Genomic DNA, 24,526 nt, shown 5'->3' on the forward strand with positions numbered 1-24,526 from the left:
TGTAAACATCCCTAATGAAATGATCCAAAAACCTCCAAGTGCCCTACAATGACACTAAATGAACTCTTTATTGACAATGCTACATGTCCAATTGACTTAAAGTAGCTTTTGGATGCTCATCTTTCAACGCCATTGACGTCTAATCCATTTTGACTGAGCTAGTGGGCCATAAATAAGGGGGTGATTGAGTTGTGATGAATGTGGCCCCCCAACCAGACTAAGTTGAACGTCCGGGGAGTCCCTCAATTCCAACAACCTACTAAGGAGGGCGGTGTCAACGCCGTGTTGCAATTAAATTGAAGACAAAAGAAGTTGTGTGTAGTTTGTGACCCCGGCTCGGCGTGCCTGCGTGCGTGCGTTCCAGCTGCGTAAATTGACGCTAAGCGACGCTGACAGCTCGCCGCTCGCTGGAGAGCACTTGATATGCAAATGAGGGGCCGACACCACATGCAAATGAGTTGTGATTTAATAACAAAGGCGGCGTGAAGAGCCAGAGAGAGAGGGAGAGTCTTTTCTCTCTTTCCCCCCACAACGCCATCAAATGTTTTGGGCTACCTGCAAGGGGGTGGTGGCCAGCAACTCGCACAGCTGCAACAGGAGACTCCCCGGGCTACTCTCGTTGACCGCCAGGTAAATGACGTTGGCCGGTCCGGACGGCGTCATCACCGCCTCCCCGACCAGCGCCGCCAGCGAAAACGAGGCCGCCGCCGCCGCCACCGCCGCCGCTAAAGGGGCCACGTCGGCGGCCACGGCGGCGGAGGCGGCCCTCTCGCCGGGGGCCCTCTCGCCGGGGCCCGGCTCCGCGCCCCCCGCCGTTGACGTCTCCGGGAGCAGGGAGGAGCCAGAGTGGACCACGGCGATGTTGACGCCACCCGAGTCCCTCTCTCTCTCCCGGGGCCGCAGCAGCAAGGGGGGCGAGGGCCGCGCCGGCCCCGCGCAGGCCAGGAACGCCAAGAGCAGCGACAGGCGAGAGGCCGGCCGCGGCGCCGCCATGTGGGGGGGCGGGGACGGAGGGACGCTGGGGCTTGGGCGCTGCTTCTCGGGTGGGGCTGCCACTGGCTCGCTGGCCGCCGCCTTTCACCTGCTGAGGCCGGCGTACCCTGAAAAAGACAAGGTCAACATTTAGCAAAATGGTAGCGTAACACTTGGCGTAACTTAAATGTGGAGAGTCAGGGTTAAACAGGACGGACATGAAAGTTTAACGGGTCAGATTTTATCGATCGAAGCCGTGCAGCTCACGTCGATACGACGCGGGAATCCCAACGGCGTCGTTTCGAAGGTTTGGCTAAAAGAGCGGCGCGTGGAATTGCCTCAATCCCAACTGGGGTCGTCAATCTGGTCCTAGTCTCTGGAGCAAAACGGGCCCGCTCGTAAATCCCCTCCGTCCTAAGCCAACAAATAAGATTTACTGCCCCCCCCCCCCCCGAGTGGCTCCAGATGGATTTTTACAGTAGATATAACCATACAAGAAGAGATTTCAAAAGTGGATCTTCATAGGGGTCACAAGTGTTACTTGAAAAAAAACAGCAAATATAAATCCATAATCTGCAGTACTGTGATAACAATTGAACTGACGACCATAGTATTGTTGCAGTGTTATCAAAAAATGAACGGTATATGTTTTTTTAATTAAAATTTTAAACTAAAATGATTCTATCTATTTTAAAATACTTTACATTTCCAAATATACTTTGAAAAAGACCATTTAAAACAGATTGACACCCACATTATCTACCAAAAAAGTCATTTTCTGAACAATTCTTCCCTCACTGCACCCACTGAAATTTAGTTTACGCCAATTTTGCCTCAAAAAGCTGACCTTTCAACAGTTTTCGACCGTACCCAGTCCAAAAATGACAAAGGGCCGTGACAAAACACCACTGTAATATGATCCGAGTGCAAGTCTGTTAGGGTACAGTAATAAGTAGCATACTGTGTACAGCACACATTGCGGAATGGCGTATCGAAATAGCCTAAAATGTCCATTTACAAAATCACATCCAACCTTCATTGGGAGGCCGCCGGCGGCTAGAACGCAGCGGCGGCAGCAAGGCATTGTGGGTAATAGTTTTTCTGTGCCGCCGGTCGTTTGGAAAGCGTTCATTAGTACTGTGCGGCGCCCGGCGTTTAGGGAGCATCTGCAAAAACCACTTGGACCGACCGGACGGCTGGAAAAAACATTTTTCTTGGCTCCGGCGCGGCCAACGGACTTGCTTTCAATCTCATTAAATGGCCCGAACGGCACGTCCTCCATCTTCCCGCTGTGGCTCCGCCCCCTCCTCTCTTCCCGCGGCCCATCACGCCGGCGTGTGGGACCGGCCCGTAAATCTAGTGCTGTCTCTCTCTCGCCCGCCGTGAGCTTGCATGGGCGTATCAAAAGAAAGGCAGATAAGTGAACGTGCCCAGCGCATTAACGCCACGCGGCAAATGGAGAACGTGGCGCCGTGCGCCCGCTGTTGATTAGCGGCCAAACATCCGCTTCTGGCGGCTGCGGAACAGAAAGAAAAAAAAGTGATGAATAACCGATTGGCCTGGCTTGGGCGTCCAATCCTTTTGGAGTGGGGGTTTGATGGATTGATCTTGTAAAAATCCAGCCCTTAGAACACTGGTGTCAAAGTGGCGGCCCGGGGGCCAAATCTGGTCCGCCGCATCATTTTGTACGGCCCGAGAAAGTCAATCACAATTCTGTTTTATGATCAAATTTAAGTATCTTTGTATATTATTTTTTTTTATTTTCTCCCTTTTAAATCAATACATGTACTTTTTTAAACCATTTTTTTCTGTTTTTAGTTCAAAAATCCTTTTGTAAAATCTAAAAATATATTTTAAAAAATCTAAAATAAACATTGTTTTAGCTCTATAAAAAACTGAATATGCAGGGTTTTTAATCCAGTTCTTTTCATCCATTTATAAACAAAAAACACCAAAATATTATATTTAAAATGGCTCCTTGCCTTAGAGTCAATATGAATGAAATATGGAAGATGTGTCATTCATGTGAAAAGACACAATAAGTCCAGGAGAAGAAAACATTTTTCCGAGTGATTTTCACTGGTTGTCAGCAGGAGTCAAGATTATCTTTTGGAAAATTCAGCCTCAGTAAACACTTTCACGCCGTGAAGCATTTGACATTTGCCAGCTACATTTACAAGTACACCCACCAAGAATACTCGCAAAGCTCCCAGTCCACCTCGGGGGCCTCAGTGTGGCCATTTTTTTTAATGGTAGGGGTCAGGACATTCTTTGAAAAATTCCAAGCCATAACATTATCAAATGTCCACTTTTTGGCGTGAAATTCACATCCGAGTGAGACATTGTAGCGGAAGAAAAGATCAACTGGGCTGATTTGCTCCATGTGCTTTTTAATACATGGATTCTAAAAAAGACATTTCCAAGGATTTTGCAATTGGCTTACTGTCAATGCGTGTCTTTTAATGGACGGGCTTTTCCATTAAATCTATATGTGAGAACTCCAACATTTGCCATTCTGCCGCGTAAGCGCTTTCAACTCCACAAGCGTTCCGTTTTATGACAAAACGCGTCGATATCATATCTACACGACGGATTCGCATCAGTCTAAAGTTAAAAAAACTCTAATAAAATAAAAATCATGCCCCCAAACTGGGCTGTCTCAATAAAAGGTTTAGTAGAAATGTCCTAGAATCATCTGAAAAGTGTGGAGGGGCGACTAAAGCTTGTGTAAATCTCTTTGACTTTTATTATCTTCAATCATGGCGGCTTCTTAATTATTCAAATCACTTGGCTATTGCCCCGGCCGACGGGCCCCTTTTGTCGTCGGATGAGGAGGAAGAAGAGCAAGAGGATGAAGACATGGAGGAGGAATATCAACTTGTTATTGGATTCTTTGATTAAAGAGATCATCAAGGAGTCGTCACGTGGATGGAAACGCTTCATCAACCACCCGTCGCCACCACTTAGAAAAGTGCTCGTTGACGTTCATTAAAATTGGAACCAGATTCATGCCTTTTGACTGGGAAGGGAGAAAAAAATGCTGCTATCCATAATTCCTTTTTTGTTGCATTTGGACATGGATTAAAATATCTCCAATCCTCTTTTTTTCATGATTCCAATTACAATTTTTAGAGTGAGGCTTTAAAAAAAACTGTTTTCTAAGCAGACGTGCGGGCTTTTAACAAGAAAAACGAAAAGGGAGCACGCACGCACGTATACTTTGCGGCGCGCAGGTGGTCAGATCCGACCCGTGGCTACGCTGGCGGCAACCCGGTCCGACGGGACCCGGCTGGAAGAGGACGGACGGGAGCCAATAGGAATAAATAAAAAAAAAAGGTCGGCGGTCTCTTCGGTCATTCCGGGCGGCCTTTGATCGCCGCCCGCTAATGAGATCTTTTTAGACGGCTTGCAGCGAGCGGGAGGAGAAAAAAAAGGCAGGCCGACGTGATGTGACACCCGGTTTAAGGCCAGACGTGATGAAGGGTTCCACATCACCTCCTGCCGTGCTGCCCGAGATTACCTTCCAGCTCAGAAATACATCTCCAAGACCCTTTTTTTTTTATCCTCAGCCTCATTTTCCTTCTGTGAATTTCATTTTTTTTCTTATCTGCGGTCATAGTCGCTCATTCGCAGTCAAAATGGCTCCCGGGGCGGCGGCCAATGAGTTAACGGGAAACCTTAAAATGTCCCAAAAGTAACATTTGCTCCTTCTAGTCCAAATGGATTGCAAACCTAATGGTCATTAAAAGCCTAATGGTCAATAAATATACAAAAATAAACAGGTGAGATCAAGTTGGCATGAATGTTAGCCGCAAAACAAACAGAATTGGACAGCCTTGGCGTAGACAAAAAAAAACAATCATTAGAAATAAAGGGGATAGACTTAAGTTTCACTTTTGACTAAATAAGCACGTTTTAATGAGTGTGTTTGTTTGTGAGTGTGGCATCATTTAAAATGTCCAAAGTACAATTTGTCATCCCTGGGGCGCCCCTTTAACGGCAAGGGCCTCGAGCAAGAGCCTGGATTGCCAATGCGCTGGAACCGCCTCTAGGCACGACATTTAAATTCCAAAAGAGATTTCTTTCAGCGTCAAAATGCACCTGCCAAAAATTCAGCTGCATAAAAAAACCCAAAGCCGTGCAACATTTTGTAATTTCTGTTATGCAAGTATAACGTGCCACAAAGAATTTTCAATCTGTTCCAAAATAAGCATACCTATCTGCTAGCTTTAGCAAAAAACACCCAAAAAACGACCAGGTGCTTAAGAGTGTCCTAAAATAGTCATAAAATCCAAACAAAGACAAAAAAAGAGTAGAAACACTGGAATATATAAAGTAAGGGGGGAGAAAAAACACAGAAAAAGGCGCAATCAAGCATTTAACGGCCTTTTCACCTCTTTCTATTCTTCTTGTTCCTGTTTTTTTTTGGCGGAGCAAATTGCCGGAGAAGTCGTTATTGACGACGGCCGGCAAAAAAGCCGGTCGATAGCGGGCGGCTGTAAACAGCGACGTGCGAGCTAGCGCTCATTTGTACGCCAGTCTGCCACTGCGGCTGAAAAAGGGGGGTGAGGGGGGGGGGGGGGGGGGGTTTGGCGCTAAGTGCAAGCTGGCCTCGCGTAGCCTAATCAACATGGCGGCCATTAGCACTCGTTAGCACGACAAGCCACCTTTTTTTGTCGACTATTTTGCCCTTTTATCCCTTTGATCATCTCATTAGTCCTCTATTGTGTCCCCACATTTTAGCGCTAATGCTTGGCTTGTTGTGGAATTGCTACAAAAACACATTTATTTTCACAAATGATCTTATTTAGCTAATGACTACTTGCAATCTTTTCCCTGAAAAACGACAAATTCCACAGCAGAGACAATAAAAGTTATTCTAAAGTCAATGTATGGCTTTTTTTAATGGGAATATTGCGTTATGTATACATCAATAAATAATATATTTCATTCTATATTTATTTAAATATGACCCTGAATATGTTGCCGCAGCAGCTTGTTGCTGTCGGGAAATGGGGCGGGCGGCTAGGGGGGCGTGTCTACCAAGAAAAAAAGATTGATGGCCAGTCGAGCACGCCGCTGCCAAAAAGGAAACCGTCACGCGGGGGCAAGCGTGGAGGCGTTGGCGTTGGCGTGGCCGGCCGCCCGCCTTGGGCTCAAACATTTACACTTGGCCCGATAACGGCGGGAAAAGGAAGTCCGCCCGCCATCTGTTCCGGAAGAGATGGCGCTAAAGCGTCGGCGCTAAAGCGTCAATTAGCGTGCGGCCATCTTTGTTGACGTAGACGCTAATTGATTCCGTGTTAGCGTGTGACCTGCTAGTTTACAACAAAGTATCGCGACAGTAAGTATGGAAATCAATCACAACGACAACATAACAACACCAAAAGACAACAATAATAACACCAATAACCAAAACTGCAAAAACTATGACTCCAACAAATGAGACTGCTAGCATAAACACCAACTTGTCTTATTGCTAAAAACAACCTATAAACCTGCCTAGCAACCCGAGTCTGACACGTGATAATCCAATTGGATTTTTCACAATCTTTGTCAATCTTTCTTTTGAAATTTACAACAGAGTCTGCCATTGTCGCAATAACAACACAAATAAATATTCAAAATATGAAAATAGTACACCAACAAGGCCATGAGGCGGCCATGTTGGTTGTGGCGATGAAAGCCATGTCAACAACAAACAACAAAGCGATACGGCGGCTTTCAAGCGGCGTCAGAAGAGCGGCCCGGCCTGATGTCGGCGCCGGCGTGCCCCACGGGGACGTGCCAAGATGGCAGCGGCCGCAAAGGCACCCCCGGCAAAAACAAGCGCCCGACAATAGTGGCCTTGTAATTAGTCGGCCGCCGACGGGGTTGCTGTTCAATCAGGTTGAATTCCCGGTGGGACGACTCATCAACAAAACCGACACAAAAAAAAGCATGAGTTTTGGCAGAATTTCTGTCCGGTTATTACATCAACAAGTCAAGGCGAGTGCGGCTTTCAAACTTTAAAGGACGATCGTGTCGTCAAATGCGACAAGCGAGACCGAGAAGAAGAAAAAAAAGAAAGAAAATAAAAATAAATAGCATATGCTTGAAGCCATTTGGGGGCATCAACTTGTCAGACGGAAATTTAGAAGCGGAAACAAACGTAACAAGCGCGAATAGCATATCCAAGCATCGGCCACGCAATTTCCAACGCCGACATTCCGCCGCCGCCGTTCCTTCCGTGGCGCTCATAAAAAAAGGGGGAGGGAAAAAAAATCATAATAAGCGAGAGGCCGTCGTGTGATTTTTGCAGCCTGGAATGTCAAAAACCCACCGAGCGAAGAAGTGCCCGCGGCCAGGCGGTGAATTATTCACCGCCATTATCACGGCCGGCCCGACTGGCAAGGTCATTCCGCTACCACGAGAGAGAGAGAGCGGACGAGTGGCGTCAAACCATCCCCTCAAACGCTGTCAAATACCTCAAAATATGATGTTCCTCAACTGACAAAAATAAAGAAAAAATATGCTCCCGTTAGGATACGGGTGGCAAATTCGGGTTGCTTCGCATTAAAGTCAACACGTACATGCTTTTGTTTTGGACCAAAAATTAATGTTTACGGCCACCCTGGTTCCAAATTGGACGTTAGCGTAGCGTCAAAGGTTAGCCAGGCTAGCCAGAAAGCCCAGCTTCTTCCTAAAGAACGTTGTGATTTGAGATTGTCATTCCGGCGTGGGCAAAGTGGAAGCCGACTCGGCGCTTTGGCGCCTGGAAGCGAGGAGAACGTGTTCCTGGCTCCGTTCCCCCCGCGGGGTCTTGGCGAAGACTGCGGCCCGCCTAATTGACTACATTGTATTCTCCGCAGCGGAGACGCGGCCGCCTCCGGAGGGAAGAAGCTTCCCTTCGCCCTCCGGCGCCCAGAGAATCATCAAGGAGCCAGCGCCAAGCCCAGGAAGAAGAAAAAAAAAACAATCGGCATCCAAATGGATTGGACATCAGTCGCCGTCCGTGGCATTCAAATGTCTTTGTTTAAAGTCTGCCTTGCCGTAAAATGGAACTGTGGATTTGTAGATTTTTTTTATTCCATTTGGAGTGTAAATCCAAAGGTACATTTGATTATACGCAAAATACATTGAATCGATAGACGCAATTTCTTGAACTAATTTGGACTCATTGACTTTTTTGTATGTGATTAACGCAAAATTATATTTGTTAGATGACCAAATTGCTCTAAAATGACGCATTCACTACTGATGAAACTGTTTCGGGGATAGCCATCTTGGGAGGGTTGGCAAACTCTCCCAAAACAGAAGGATTGGACGCCTACCACCACTAATGTCAACTGATGACTTAAAAAAAAAAAAAAGTGCTATTAAGCCCAGTGCTTAGCGCATCGGCTTCAGTTCAGAGGTCAAGGGTTCAATCCCATGGGGTCCTCCACCATGTGGAGTTTGCATGTTCTCCCCGGGCTCAAGTGGGTTTTCTGCGGGCACTCCGATTTCCTCCCACATCCCCAAAACAGGCTTAGTAGCCCAGTTGAACACTCTGAATTGGATTGGTGGTCTTTGAAAAGTAGAGATTTCCCCTAAAAGCATCACCCGGCAATATAAATGACCGTTCACTCCGCCAAATATCAATATGGGCTTTTTTTCATGACTTCTCCTCATTCCAGCGCCTTCATTTCCTGTTTGCGCCGCTTCCCATTACTCCTCAAACTCCACTTTAGGACACTTCCCTTCCTCTCCTCCTCCGCCGCCGCCGCCACCGTGGCCGTCGTCTCCGGGCCGCATCAGATAAAGGCGCGTGCTCGCCAGGGCTCATTCATCTCCTCGCGCGCAGGCGTCCATTCACAAAGGCCGATAGCGCGCCACGATAACGGGAGGGAGCGAAACGGCGAGCGGCGGAGGGAGGGGGAGGAAGATGAAGGCACGGGAGAAGGAGGAGGAAAGACGGCGAGGGAGGAAAAAGTCCAAGTTCAGCTGGACCAAAATGAAGTGAGGAAGGGGGAGGAAGAGGAGGAGGAGCTTAAGATGTAGAAGGGATGGAGCGTGACGGTAATTAGGATGGGAAGGAGAGTAATGAACCCCGGCGTGAAGAAGGAGGGAGGAAAAAGATGGAGGGGCTCAAGGGGGGGGGGGCTGAATGGGGGCTGAAGGGGGGGCTGGCTTGATCAATGGCAAATGTTCAAGGAAAAAATAAACTATTGGAGTGATTTACTGGATGTGCCTTGAGGAAAAAGGGCACTCATGTGGTCGTCAAGGCGACCGCATGAGTGACTCACACACACACTCACACACACACACACACTTGGATGAAGTTGACAGGTAGGCGTCCAATTCATTTGGCTGCTCTGACGTGGAAATACGGTGGCACGGGGAGTCCAATTTCCTGTATTTTGTCGCTACTACTTCCTACGGCCTGCGTGACAACTGCTACTTTAGAAGCATTACCAAAGGGAAGGGCTGAATTCCAAGGCAGCCATTTTGAACATATTTTTCTGATTTGATGTTATTGATTTTCATTCAGGAAATACGGTAAAAAAAAAAAGGTACAAAGTAAACAGGGATGAGAAAATGGACACAAATAAAGCCATCATTTGATTACTTCAACTAATTTTTGTCAAACGCACTTACTAAGAATCAATGACTTCCAGTCCAAAAAGATTGGACGCCTAGCACCACAAAGAGACCAATCCTGACCGACTTCACTGACAAACAGACAAGCCACCAACAGCAAAGCACTTGACTGGTCGCCAGTCAATAAGATCACCACAAACCACAGTCTGATTTTTCTATCCATATCAAAGCACATTCAAGAAAGACATTTGCTTCACAGAAGCTAACATGCTAACAAGCTGGCACACGTGCTAACCACACAATGGACGCAAAATGGACGCAAATCGGTGGCAACAAGTCAACGTGCGCAAACTGTTGAAGGGGTCTCGGGGGGAGGGGGGTTATATTGCACTGGGGCCATGAGTCTGGCGTGTGGTTGATGCGCGCGTGTCTTTAAGTGCAGGTGAGCACCAGCTGCTGTGATGCGATATGTGCCCTAAAGCTGGAGGAGCGAGTGTGGGGGCTGCTGGAAGTCAGACCCCCACTGCAGGACCATGGAAGGAGGGAGCAGTGGCGCACATATGCGCAACAGCGCTTACGTGCGGACGCCCTTAACTCCTTAGTTGCCGCCCAGGGGTGCTAGAGGAAGGCTTAGGGGGAGCTTGCTTTCAAACGGAAGCGCTTTGGGCTGAGGAGAATGACATTCACCACACTCAAACTAAGGAGAGGAGGGATTACCAACCGTTTGGCGGGCTTTAATGGTTTAACCCACAGGCCGCCATTGACGGCTACGATCGATTTTGACCGGCGGCGCTAAAAAGCCTTCATCTCCATCCATCGGCTTTTAACATTGAACTCATGGGCGACCGTAGACGTCCAACGTCTTCGGAGCGAGAGGTCCGGCGGCGAGCGGCGGGACGATCCGGCTAGTTATTTGCCGTTTGATGATTGAACTCATTGGCGGATTGACGGCGATTGACGTTATTTGCCGTTTGATGATTGAACTCATTGGCGGATTGACGCCGATTGACGTCCGACCAATTTTCAAGGTGGTTAAAAAAAACCCATCCGCTTGAATGTTTTAGATTCAAGTCGGTGGCGGCTATTCATTCGGAGAGGGAGGGCCGGCAAATGAGACCGACCCGACGGACGTGTACGGCGTTCCACTGCAGCGACGGGTGTTTTGGTATGGACGTCGGCGAGCGAGGTCCCACGTGAGCGCTACCTCCAGAACTTGGCCAGACGCGCGCACATCAATGACAGCGGGGTCAAAGGCGCAATTATGTACGCGGCGTGCGCGTGAAGGGCAAAGTCGCCGTCGGTCGGGTGACGTGTGCGTACGTGTGCGTACGTGTGCGTACGTGCGTGAGTGCGTGCGCGGGTACCCACAGTGCGCGCGAGGCTCTTCTCGGTCTCCTCCTTCTCCTCCTTCTGGCGCTACCACTGCTGCTACTGCTACTGCTGCTACTACTGCTCTCTCACTCCATCCCACCGTCATCCCTCCGCCGGTCAAGCGTCGGACAGCGGGCGCCCCGGCGCTCCCCGCCCGGGAGTCATGTCGCAGCGGTAAGTCCGCGCAGCCCTGGAAGAAGATGGGGAGCCTGGTGGCTGGTCTGGGCCGGGCTACATGTTGCTGCCGCCGCCTCGGCGTCTCTTTCTGGCTCGCCCGCCCGCCTCGACGCTTCTTGGCTTAAGATTCAGTATGTACCCCGGTTGCCGAGCAACCTCTCTCCTCCTGCGCCCTCTCTCTCTCTCTCTGTCGATTGGGCCCCGCCCCTCCCCTACCCGTCCCGGCCGGCGACACGTGTTGAATGCAAACGAAGGCAAGGCCGCCGCATCCTCCGGCGCCGCCGGGAGATGACGTCCTTTCGCGCGTAACCTCCACGCGACGTTCTAAAAACTGGCTTCGGACAAAATTGGGGGTGGCGACGAGTCTGGATAGTGCGTAGCGGCCGGAAATCTCGATTGGAAATAGAATCTTAACGTGAAACTATTTCGTCCGACTCCGTTTGGTTTATGGGTAACGTTCATGCCAACTAAACCTCATGGGACCTCACTAGTTTATTTCTTAGCATAAAAATGTGACTTCAAGTCCTCAAAAGTTGGGCATACAAAGCAGTTTAAGTGAATTGGATCTCTATTGCTGTCAATGGCAGGCAGTAAATCAATTTGGGGTCACTTTTTTGTCATTTTAGGGTACTTATAGGACACTTCCAATAAATTTGGCATCATTTCCTATTGATTTTTGAGGGGGGAATTTCCCTAACCCTTTCATACTACCAAACACTGATGTAATTAAGACACTGCATAAATAAATGTTTCTCTAATTTACTGAAAAATGTAGAAATCAATTGATTGACTGCCATTGATAGACATCCAATCCAAAAGAAAATGAAATGTAGACTTACGTTTAGTTGAATGTCGCCATGGTCGTCATTGCAGGTGGCGTCTTTTTGCCTCTTTTGGGGCGGCGTCCAATCGCCGACTTCAAAATGTCTTGGACGAAATCTTCACTTTTAACTCGCATCTGCAAATGAAAAATAAAATCAGGGCTACATTTTTCAAGTCAGTACGTCACATTTGAAATAGGAAATGGCGTCACGAATGTCACCATATTCGGGTGTACGTGCGGGGATCCCAATTTTTTTTCTTCTTCTTCTTCTGCTTTCCTCCTCTTAGGGTAATAACGGAGAAAGAATGCGGGAAGGCGCTGATGCCAGCGCTATTATTTCCTTCCTTTTGAAATTTTTGGCCTTAATGTTCCGCGTCCCGCCACTTTAGCCGCCGCCTCCCGTGACCCGGGGAAGCGCCACGGTGATAACGAGGAGCAAATAATGCGCGGCGGCGCTCCCGAACGGCGCAAATGTGGCGCTGGTGGAGATCCATTAGCGAGTGGAGTCGGGTCATTTTGTCCGATATTGTACTAAAGCTTGCTGGGTGAGCTTGCCCAGTAGGGGGAGCTCAATAGCTGCCAATGACAGTGATAGACGTCCAATTTTTTTCTACTAGGAGGGCTTTTTGGTTTTGGTTGGCGTTCTTTTCTTCATCAATTCACGACGTTAACGTACAAAAAGACGTTTTGATGAGATTGAAGCTGTTTCTCGGCGGGAATTAAAGCAGTTGGGCCAATTGCGCTGCGTCGAACATTAGCGGGTTATGAGAGATCACCAGGTGTGCTGTGGGAAATTATCCAATTTCCTTTAATTGCATTGAAAATGATTTTTTTGCTCTCTTTAAGATTGCGTTTAAGAAGAACATAAAATAAAACCACGGAGAGATTCATAGAAGTGGAAAATTGTCGTCACGGATTCGCCACTGGGGGCGCCAGACACACTGGGATTTAACCTACGAACTTAGATATGTGAGGCAGACGTGCTAATTACGCCAAAACCAGTGGAGAAGTTTGCTTTTACCAAATCAAAAAGGGGTTGATTGGCATTGGTGATCCCCTCAAAGCAACTAGAGTTGATTAATGTCCCTTTTGGGGTTGTTATTTGAAAAGAGAATGAGGCTCCAATTAGCGCAATGTAATGGTTGAGCTGCCATTCCGGAAAAATCACCGCAATTAGAGTCGCCATTAAGGGAGGAGCCAACTGTTATTTGGGCCCAAACGTCGTTCTATTTACACGCTTCGACACACCGCCATTTTGCAGCTTGTTGGGATCTCATCAAGAGCAACAAAGGCCCCCAATGTCACCATAGCATCAATCTCCACGAGTATTATCACAATACTAACATTTTTAAGGAAAATATCCTCTATTACTATCTAAACTAGTGCAAAATCAACTTGCCTTGGGACGAAAAACAAGAATTAATACTTTAGCAATCAAATATCAATATCTGGATACAATATTTCAATGTGGACAATGATATTTTTAGCAAATCCAAATATTTTCAATGAATAAAAAAATGATTGACGGTTATAAATGTTAAAATGCTATTTTGTGGCAATGTGTTTGAAGCATAAATTAAAAAACCTTTGCCACATCCAATATGGCCACAAGCTTTTGAGCTCAATCAGGCTCCCGTGTATTTACAGTATGAAGTAGTATGTCTTAATTTAAAAAGTTGGCCTCTGACCTACTGGTGGGAATGAAATTAGTGTAATTAGAATGATTAGTCAGAAAACTTACCAGTGGGAGGGCTTCAGTAAGGGTGGGGGGTTTGGGACCACCGTGGGTCACACGCAGTAGAAAATCACAGCCGGTAATAATTGCACTGTGGCATTCTATTAATTTATTCCCATTCATCTGTTGTTTTCATTTTTTCCTGGTTCCATTTGTACTGCTTCACTGATTCCAATAGGAAAATGTTTAATTATATTTTTGGCCAATCAGACTTTGGGGTTTTTTGTTCCTTTGTCAAAAATCTGTCCAGGAGGAGGAACCACGGTAACACTACCAGATCAATGACATTAGTGTTTTATTCTTTTTAATTGAACGTTGCGGAATACACGTCTAATACCGTGTATGACAGTCGATGGGTTAATAACTGATTTAATGTAGCCATGTTTTGCGGCCACCGGAGGGTGCTGTGGCTACCCAAACTCAAATGGGGAAAAGTGTAGTACGTAATTACAAAGTTTTGGGGTCATTGTATACAGTGAATTGTCTTCTTTGTTTGTATTGTTTCGGACACGTTATTCTTTTAGGTGTTAAAACTTATCACGGCAAGAGAAAGGTTATGCATACTTGGAAAGTGAAGTGCCGGGTGGAACATATACTCAACTCTAGAGTAAACAAACAATATACAGGTAGACATAATATTGTTAGCTGTATTCGACCAAACAATATGTTTTCGTCTTATAAAATGGAATGCATGTCTTACCCGTGGATTAACTTCTTCTTTCTCCTTTTTGGACTGCAAAATTTACAGAAGACGCAAGAAAAACATTTTGCAAGACGTCCCGCCATTGTTTAGTTTCTCTTTAATTAAGTTTCAGGTGCGAAGGCATACGATGTCCGGTAGGAATCTGGGCGGTACTTCCGATTTTGGTTTGGTTGCCATTTTTGTAGTCCTACGCGTATTTCTTGCGAAAACGTCACTTTTCTTTTTTAAAACAATTTCTCAATTTGTAAATATCTTTTTGTAGCACACAAACTAGACTTATATTTGAGAGTTTATGTTAATTAGTAGTGTTGTCAAAAATAAATACGAAACGACAACTTTATTGGTGGGAAGGAGAACATTTTATTGGTATCAGAACGCCATGGTGGTCACCAATAAAGGGTGTCGTTGTTGAAGAGTTGTTCCCATTCACCAGCTGGAGGCGTGCTCATCCACAAAGTTTTGGAGGAAAACAAGGACGCTGTGATTATCGTCGCCATGGTTACCTGTGAGGAGCCCACCATGCGGAAAGAACACTACCCACATAGAAAAGTCCCAAAGTCTCAAAACGAGTAAATCTGAAAAGCCCCCAAATAGAAAAGACGTACGTACACGCACATACATGTAAGTGTAGTAAATAGAATTCCCGGCAAAAGCGGACAACAATATTGGAACCACATATCCCAGAATGCACCTGGTCTCTACGGAATTCAAGTGAGTTGAGAGAATAACAGGAAGTGGAAGAAGAAACAACAGCAAGCACAATAAAAGCTGAAAAAAGTTTCAACTTTTTGGTTATTGGTGTTTTTGTGTGTTTTTTTTTCTAGGCTTGGTTTGGTTTTCATTTCCCCACAAAAAAAGAAGAAATAAAAAAAACACAAGCGATGAAAAATATTCCCAGCTGATTTGTGGCCAAATAAAACAATTGTCAGCAACGGCCACCAAATGTGCAAGCAAACTTTACAATGTATTTTTTTTGCGGATAATCTTTTAATATGTGTATTTATTAACTCAGACAAAAATACCTGAGAGAAAAATCACCCCCAAATGTTTTTTTTTTATCCTCGGCATTATATTCAATGATGTATATTACAACTAGAATCACATATTTCAAGCATATATCATATACACGTATTGGTTATTTATATCATATAAGTACATATGTATGTATATACAAAAATTGAAAAAAGTATATACATACATATATACATTTGTGTAGTGAGAGTAGAAGGATATCAGTAGGGAGGATTCATTATGGCTGGAAATCTTTGAAGGAAGGAGGAGGTATAGACGTGGAATTTTACATCGTTTCCATTGATACACTAACAGAGGAGCAACTCAAAACACAAACAAAAGGTTAATAGGCAGTTTACTATGTATGTGTAAGTAAATGTGTGTGTGTGGCCTGTTTCAGATCAGCACCAGCAAAAGTCCAAAACAACGACGACAAAGTGTGTGTGTATGTTTGTATATACAGTATATATTCTGCTTCTCTGTCAAATGGACGACAGTTTCAGATCAGCACCAATCCAAGTCCAAAACAGCATGTGTGTATTGTGTGCGTGTGCCCAAATGTTTACGGGTATTCGTAAAAACGCAGACGTGGCGAGAGAAAGTGCCGTCCGTGCCTGCCTTCCGTTAACGCGGCGACCCATAAGCCAATCAGACGCATCGAAATCAATTGCTCGACTGGTTGGCTGCCCTTGACGACGATAAAGGTCCGATAGGATTGTGAATGGTCGCCTTAGTGCGATCCATAGGGTTTTGGATTCATTTTTCAGTTCATCTATGAATTTTAACATGGCCACTGGACATGTATTGCCGTCAATGGCAGCCTAAAAGTTAGTGAGTCGAGAAAAAAAGAAGATAAAAATAAAAGAGAAAAAACAAGAGTCTGTTGGCTGCTTCCTTCTCCCATTGGTTTGTGACCCCCCACCTCTTGCACCGTAGGAAATCCCTGATTGGACGAGATACATTCTGTTCTGCCGACCGGTCGCCCGCCTGTCCTCCCGTCCGGAATAGAAAATCTAGAAAAGTCCTGCCGGTCTGCTCGTAGAAAAATAGACATCCAACTCTGGCCGCCACGCCACTTCCTGTTAGTCCGCTTGAAAAATAGACTTTGACACGTAGAAAAGAGCGCCACCTCACGCTAAAGTCATGCCCAGACATGAGCGGACGCCTGATCTCAAATGAGGGTTCCGGAAAATGCTAACCGGTCGGCCTTGGGGCTGCCGCCATTATTTGATTAGTCGATAACTATTCATCGTTTGGAAAATAGATGGGATGTCAAACGTAGGCCAGTCCTCCCAGTCTGAATGAATTGGACATGTATGGTGGGCAATCAGATCAAAATAAAATTAGTTTTCTATGATTTAGATTTATTTTTGTTTGTTTTTAAATTTGAGGGGATTTCTTTTTTAAATTGAATTTTCTCTATAATATTGTTATGTTATCCTTCCAATGTTTTCTGTATGTATATTTGTTAAAAGTAAATTCCTAAACGTCCTTCAAAATAAAATAAAGTTAATATTCCCTGATTTTTTTATATAAACAGGAATTTACATAAACTGATTATTTAACTCAAAATATTCTTTAAAAAAATGCAATGATTAGTCAAAATAATGGTTTTCTGGCAGCCCTGCCATTGACGCGTTACGCTGCCCCTTCTGGCTTAAACCTGATTTACACCAAACTGCTTCTGCGGTTAAGTTGACTGGTCGCTGCCCAGTTGTTGTTTTTTTTCTCAGTCAGTTTCAAAAATAGACTCGCCTAAAAACGACTGGTCGCCCAAGGTATGGCGTGTTACGCACTCAAACTATGGGTGGCGTTTGTCAGACTTCCTCTAAAGTGCTGCTGTCGTTAAATTGAATGGTCGCCTCTTGAAAAATAGACTTGTCACGTTAGCAAAAAACAGGGTAGAGAATCTAAACTATTTTTCACGGCGTCAGAAAGTGGAGTTGCCGGGCAAAAACGGGGAGCGACCTTCCGTTAAAGTGCGGGTGTCGCCACGGCGACCGCTCTCACGGATCGCCGTGGCGGCTTTCGTACTTGTCGATGATGTTGCGGCAGCGTCCCAGCTCCTTGCGCATGTCGGCCACCTCCAGGCGCAGCGTGGCGTTCTCGCGTTCCAGGAAGGCGGCGCGCACCGAGATCTGGTTCTCCTTCAGGCGCCGGGCGTCCCGCGAGCGCTTGGCCGCCTCGTTGTTCTTCACGCGGCGGTTCCAGTACTTCTCGTCCTGCGGGGGGTGCCGGCGTGTGGTATGTGGGGGGGTGTGGTTGGAAGGAAGTGGGAGGAGACACCGGGCGGGGGAGGACAAGAAGGGGGGACAACGGGAGAAGGGTCAGTCGGTGGATTAGGGCGGCCCGTGAGGTCAAAGGTCGCGCTCAAACTTGTAGAGCCATTACAACTTGACCAAAATAAATATTACGTATTTATAGTTCTGACGTAAATATTATCATTATTATATCATCATAATTATTAGCATTACCATAATTATCATCATTATGACTATAATTATAGGTATTATTCTCTATATATTTTTTTCAATGGACAGTGAAAGCCAGGTTTCGTGGCAGCTGTATATGTCGTGCCGCAAAGGATTGTGGGAGTTGTGGTACCTTCTGCTCGTTGGGCACCAGCATCTTGCGGGCCTTCTTGATCATGGGCTGCGGCTTGAGCTCCTCGTCGCTGAAGCGGTGGCGCCGCGGGTCGAAGGCCTCCTGGCCCGGGACGCTGGACAGGGCCACGTCGGCCGGGTCGGGGTCAAAGTTCACCTGGGTGTCGCTGCCGCTGGACGACGTGGCCGACGACGTGGACGCAGCAGAGGACCCGGCACGGCCGCTGGAGCTCGGGGAGGCGTCCTGGTTCACGACCTGACCACCTGGAAGAAACGAGAACCAGAGAGCGTCAAATCCTGTGTATTTACACTTTCTACCGCTAGGTCGCACCAAAGATACGATTAACGTCTAATGGGAGTAGTGTGTCGATTAAAAACGTTATTTATCGGTACAAAATGTCCTCAGAATTGTCTTCAAGAGGGCATATTGTTCGGTTATGACTATAATTTTTGGTTATTGATTTAGTTTGTATTATTTATATTAAAAAAAATGAATACATTATTAAATACTATCAGTATGTCACAATAAAGTAGTGTATGTACTACTACAGTTGATATTTTTTTCACTTTTCTATTCTTTCTTCTTATATTCCTATTTCTATATCTCTATGAGTTCCATTTTTTTACTTTAGCCAAATATTTAATACGAGCGCAACGGCAGCGATTTTCCGAGCGAGGCAGAAATGACAAGAGCGACGCCCCCACACACAAAAAAATCCCCATCGCCATGGCAACCGAGAGCCTACTGTCGGTGCTTCCACCTGTGTGTGTGTTGTGACTGTGTGCACGTTTCACGACATCCCGCACGTGCACGGCGCCCTCGCTTCATCCGCCTCCGCGCACAATTTTTCGCTCCATCTGTTTGTCTGTGCCTCATCCAGCTGATCCCAAAGCGCCAAACTAACAGAATGTGGCTAACAAAACCATTGCAAAAGTGCGGTTAACTGGCGACCAATCCCGAGATGGTCTGGCGACCAGTCCGACCCTTGACCCTGTCAGTTGACCTCTCTGCTCACCTATCTGGCGTGGATAAATAAAGACCAAAGCCATCGATGTTGCCGGGAAAACAATGTTTTGCCCAATGCGATTAATCGAAAAGCGGGATTATTCGCAAAGTGAGATGAATCGTGTTGTGAGATTAATCACAAAACAAGCGCTAATCTACTGTATTCATTTCAAAACTATTAGACAAATCATTAATTAACCCTAACTCAATCAAAATACCAAAGATGAAGCGCCATTGATGGCAATAGACGTCCAATCTAATGGGACATCGTCACATGTCAAGTCCTGTTGTGACACAGGACGCCGCAGCTGACTTCCATGTTTACATTGACTCGCCATTGGCAGACCACCAGAACAGAAAGGGAGGGGGATTGCGCGGGAAGAGTACAGTACAGTACAGTACAGCGGAGTGGAGTGGAGTGGTGTGTCCACGCGCCGATGACATAACTTCCACTCGCCGTGTTAACTTTAGAAGAAGACGGCTGGGCGTGTTAGCTACATGTGTGCATTTGTACTGCGTAAACACCGCACGTCGAGATAAGTAGCAATAAAAAAATGGAAATAATCAAGGACTCTATTGGGATAGAGCTAGATTAATATTGTCGTGTACGATATTCAATTGACATTACTGATGTTCAGGTTCTAAAGTCATAAAAAGTTCAACTTTAATGGAGCTTTTTCCATCTTTTCATTCCCTCTCTCGTGCCACGAATGGACGCACATTCTCACACGGTTTTCTTCTGCCTGTCGCAAAATTGCGGTGTGAGCGACGTTCCCGTGCGATGGAGAAACAACCTCCCCCCCCCGCAGCGGCACGTGACGTGGCGACGGCACATGGCCCGAGCGTGTGAGGCGGGCGGAGCGCACGCATTTCAAAACATGCAAAGCAAACGCTCACGGCACCCCCGCCCGCCCGCGTCCCCCCCCCTGTTCCCGTTCCCTTTCCTTTCCTTTCCTCGGCTGCACAGTCAGCCCGCCGCGTTAACTCTTCCCTCGCCTCGTTTACTCGACGCCGACTCATCGTACAGCATTCCTTAATGCTAATTAGGCTATGCTAATTATGCTAATTTCTCAGACTAAAAAAGTGGCATCTGAGTATAAGTCGCAGAATGAACAATAAGGAAAAAAAATATATAGCTTAAAAAAAACAACATAACAAGGCTTTGGCAGTCAGAGTAAAAAAAATAAGTCACATTTGAGTACTTCATTCGCAGGCCCAGCAAAATGATGAAAAAAAATGCAACTTATAGTATGGGAAATATGGTAAAAGGCCTGGAATGGATGGTTTTCTTTATCAATGTTCCCAAACAAATCTCAAATAAGCAACAGATTGACTCTTGTGAGGATTAACAACGGAAAAGAATACTAATCTATCATTTTTGTTAGTTTATTACGAAATTAGCCAGTACCATTGACTCCTCTAAAAATGCCACATAAGGTGGCTGGTATGAGGCTCTGGGCGGCCATTTTGGTACAGACAACATTGCCAGAAAACGCAATAGATGTCCATTAACTTTTAATTCTAACATGCTTAGTTCTTAATCAAATTTATTTTTAACACATTTAATCCTATTCTGTCAACTCCTCATGTACCAAAGGGAATGGACGCCCATCCCCGTCGATGGCAGCGAAAGGCGGCTATTTGAAAAGGATTGAAGGCCTCTTTGACGCTTTCTTTGTGGTCACGTGACTCTTTCAAGCCAACCCTTTATTTCTCGCCGTAGCGAGCGCGGCATCCACCGCGGGGACTTCTGGCTGGATGCTTCACATGAGACCGCGTCACGTGTTCCCGGCCGGCGCACACGCATGGATGAGAGCGCATTACGGCGTGCGGGCAAAGAGGACGCTCAACTACGCGCCATCAAAGCGCCCGCTTCTGGCTCCACCATTCTTTCCGACAGGTCGCGGCGGCCGTATTTTATTTTAATTTTTTTGTCGTTTCTGTTTGGGGAGACGTCGTCGCGCCTGTTTTCCGCCATGTTGTGCGCCCGTTCTTGCGTGCCGTCAGAATGGAGGACATTCGTTTTATAGTGGTTAGCTTAAAATGTCATTTTTTTGTGTGTGGTCTACTTGACATAATGGCAAATCCTTTTTTATGATTGTATACATTCATTTTCCGTTTGCTTATCCTCACAAGGGGGTGCTGGAGCATATCTGGACACCACTATTTGTTTTTAATATAATAAGTAAATGCCAAAATAAATCATATTTACTGTAAACTATCAAAAGAAGAAGCCACTTACCGTGCAGACACTCGGGTCCTCCCATCATGCTTTGCTGCTGAGAAGGCGGCGGCTGCGGTTGTTGGACGTTCTCCAGTCCCATCAGGGAGGACGAGGACGACGACGACACGGAGGAAGACGACGAGCACGGCGAAGGCGAGCCGGGCGGGCACTGCGAACTCTGACTGGGCACCGCCGACTGCGAGCTCTGGTGAAAAAGACGGAAGGGTCAGACTTGTTGCCACTTTCCATTTGCCACGTTTTCTTACCTGCGAAGGGATTTGCGCACTGGCGGAGCTGGGCCCGTTTCCGTGCATGCCCATGCCGTTCTCGGTCAGGAACTCCTCCAGGTCCATGTACTGCAGCTGGAAGAGGCCGCCGTCGCACGGCAGCGTCCGCTCCCACAGCAACGGGCCCAAGAAGGCCGACTGGGAATTGGGCCGCAGGGCACCCGAGCCCGGGCCGCCACCGGCGCCACCTCCGCCGCCGGGGCCTCCGCCGCCGCCTCCTCCCAGTCCTAACGAGTCCTCGTCCGAGTCCTGAGGTTTGTCTTTATCTGCAGGAATGGAGGTTTGATGTCAGTTAGCATTTGTAATGCAATTCAATGCCATTAGATGCGCAAGGCGGTTCATATGCTAACAGATTGGACATGTATCACCGTCACTGGCACTAAAACCAAGTCACTCAATACCAACCATCCCATTTCCAGTGGAAGGACCAATCAATGGCAGCATTTGTGTCAGTCTGTTATCTTGACACATTTTCCTAGCTAGCGCAACTGGCAATTTTTCCGCTACGTTGGATGCTAACACTAGCCACAAACTAGTCCAACCGGCAGTGGTTGCACACGTAGGCGCTCGATGGCAACGTCCTTTCCTCTCGCCATGGAAAGACATACGATGGAAAAGTAGATCCGGCCGGCCGGGGGAACGGCGTGACCTTTCACCCTTGGAACGAACGGCGCCAATAAATCAACAGCGAGTAAACGCCCGCGTCCAGCTGCTGAGGAGAAGGACGTTTCAATGCTAAAGGATTAAGGCCGGCCGGAGCGGCGCCCACGTCGTAATCTTCCGACCGCTTCATCAAACGCCACAAATGCGGGAAGGCCGCTTTGTCTTGACTACAAGACCGGTCGCCATCTGACTGGAGTCATTGTTTGCTGGTTGATTGGTCTCGGCGACCAATTTGAGTGGCCAAAAGACGGGCGCCGCTGTGAGTTATTCATGCAAATTGCTACTTCGAGACAATCAATGGATTGGTCGCCGGTCAACGATAGGAGGCGTGTGGACAAATGGAATTGACATTTAACTCATTGACTGCCATTGATGGCTACGGGCGACCAATTAGAATGCCAGCCAATCGCAGGCCACATGGAGACAAAAAGCTATTTGCGCGCACACACACGCACACACTCGTGCGTTGGAATTCTTCGATTAATCACAAAATCAGATGTCGGCTAATGTGGAAATCAATCATACAACAATAGGCTGTCAATGATCATTTTTCAGTGGCATTGACATATATTCCAGTTTGACCCTGGCAGCCCATGATTTGCTTGAGAGACTGGGCCTTTAAAAAAAGGACGCCGGCGCACGTGCACGAGCACACACACACACACACACACACACACACACACACACACACACACACACACACACACACACACACACACACACGTGCATGCTCACCTTTCATCTCGCAGCAGTCTTTGGCGCCTCGCTGGTCGGCTTTGATTGGGAGCTGGAGGAGGGACTTGAGATTGGACATGGACGTCAGGTGTCCACCCGGGGGCCCGCTAGAGGCCGAGTTGGGGGCCCCGAACTGGGGGCTGGCCCCCGCTGGAAGATCCGGCGGCAGGAGCTGAGCGAGAGGCCTGGACATAACTTCCGACGGGAAGGGGAAGTTGGAGGCGTGGGGGGCGGGGGGCTTGGGTGGTCGAGTCGCTGGAGATCAAAATAATCCAATTAGGGCGCTGTCAAAAAAGGTGCGCGTGCGTGTGCGCGTCCACGCAGCCAGCAGCAGCAGCGAGGAATCGTCCTTATCTCCGCAAAGAAGCCATAGTTGCCGAGACCCCTTCCGGGGGCTCGCCTCCTCCTCCTCCGCCTCCGCCTCCTCTTCGGCGGTCCTTTGCGGTCGCTTTCCCCGCCGACGCGCGCCGATTCCCGGGGGCGCGCGTCCGCTCGAGCGCCACTGCGCCCGAGGTCTCGAACACGGGAAAGTTGCGCGAAGGAGGTGGGCGCTTAAAAAAAGCAAAATGGGAACAAGTGTCAACATAAAGAAAAGCCCCAAATCCAAAGGAGAAGAAACAAGATGAGCGTGATGGAGGGATGCTGCTCTGCTCACACAACCAAAGGCTCTCTCGCTCGATCTCTCGCTCTCGCTCTCGCTCTCTCTCTCTCTCTCTCTCTCTCTCTCGCTGTCAGCTGGAACCAACACGGGCTGCCCGGGTGACGTCACAGCTCGAGGGGTAAGGCGATTTGAATACGACGGCCGTGCCTCTGCTGCCTTCATGGCCCTCAAAAATATCAGGAAAAAACATACTCACATCACAATCTCCTGGCTGTATTTGTCTAAATTAGTGGGTGCATTTACTAAACAACAGCAATATAAAATACAATGTAATAAAAGAGGGAATTCTTTCATCCTTACTGAATATTGACGCCACTTTCCGTTGCCGAACAATTAGGAATCTGTTTTATCCCACGCCACTTAAAGGCAACAAAATGTTTCCGGAAGCCAACAGAGCACAAGCCGCGCCCCCATTTGGAAACTCTCCTAGGATTGGCAGATAACACAGCAGCCTCCATCGTGTTGAAAAATTAAAAAACAGGTGGCACGCGCTCAACTGTTACAAGAATTTAGAGCCAAATTCAGTCGTTTGACGACAGCCACACACACGCGCGCACACACACACCAACTTCGAACCAAATCATGTATAATGCACGGAAACGCACTTACACGGATACAAAAATACACGCAAACCCTTCAAAAGACGACCAAGAAAACACACGAAGCCTTCACGCAAGGTTATGCGCGTCCAAGGACACACCAAACACGTGCACACGCACCTCGTACATACACACACCAAACACGTGCACACGCACCTCGTACATACACACACGCATCCCCTTCCACGCACAACGTGAGACGGCAGAAGTACGAACACATGCTTGTTACGTCACAGTGCGTGAAAGTGAACGCCGCCATGTTGATTTAGACTGGTTCCAAGGCGCGTTCACGCGAGGGGCAGAAGAAAACGCCGCGCGTGCGTTGTTCCCTAGCCGAATGCGCACGTGTCGCCAGCACGCGCCGACCGGGTACGGAGCCTCGCGCCTATTGGCT

The 24,526-nt window shown here is 47.3% G+C and overlaps 2 protein-coding genes across 4 annotated transcripts; both read right to left on the reverse strand.

The window, feature by feature from the left end:
• Positions 1-537: 537 nt before the first annotated feature.
• LOC144215210 (uncharacterized) lies at positions 538-11,303 on the reverse strand. Its single transcript, XM_077744044.1, has 2 exons — positions 10,903-11,303; positions 538-1,100 (listed from the first exon to the last, which is right to left on the reverse strand). Exon 2 carries the CDS (start codon positions 991-993, stop codon positions 538-540), a length of 456 nt encoding a protein of 151 aa, XP_077600170.1. The 5' UTR covers positions 994-1,100; positions 10,903-11,303.
• A 3,376-nt stretch (positions 11,304-14,679) lies between these two features.
• dbpa (D site albumin promoter binding protein a) lies at positions 14,680-24,469 on the reverse strand. 3 transcript variants are annotated; one of them, XM_077743492.1, is made up of 7 exons: positions 24,289-24,469; positions 23,834-24,252; positions 22,873-23,699; positions 21,454-21,740; positions 21,206-21,392; positions 17,959-18,221; positions 14,680-17,576 (listed from the first exon to the last, which is right to left on the reverse strand). In XM_077743492.1, exons 3-7 carry the CDS (start codon positions 23,063-23,065, stop codon positions 17,361-17,363), a joined length of 1,146 nt encoding a protein of 381 aa, XP_077599618.1. In that variant the 5' UTR covers positions 23,066-23,699; positions 23,834-24,252; positions 24,289-24,469; the 3' UTR covers positions 14,680-17,360. The 3 variants fall into 3 exon arrangements, with proteins under 3 accessions (XP_077599618.1, XP_077599619.1, XP_077599620.1); XM_077743493.1 differs by having other exon boundaries at positions 23,834-23,959; positions 24,143-24,469; XM_077743494.1 differs by having other exon boundaries at positions 22,873-23,423; positions 23,528-23,699; positions 23,834-24,469.
• Positions 24,470-24,526: the final 57 nt, after the last annotated feature.

This window comes from Stigmatopora nigra, chromosome 21, assembly GCF_051989575.1.
Source record: "Stigmatopora nigra isolate UIUO_SnigA chromosome 21, RoL_Snig_1.1, whole genome shotgun sequence".
Taxonomy (NCBI): Eukaryota; Metazoa; Chordata; class Actinopteri; order Syngnathiformes; family Syngnathidae; genus Stigmatopora; species Stigmatopora nigra.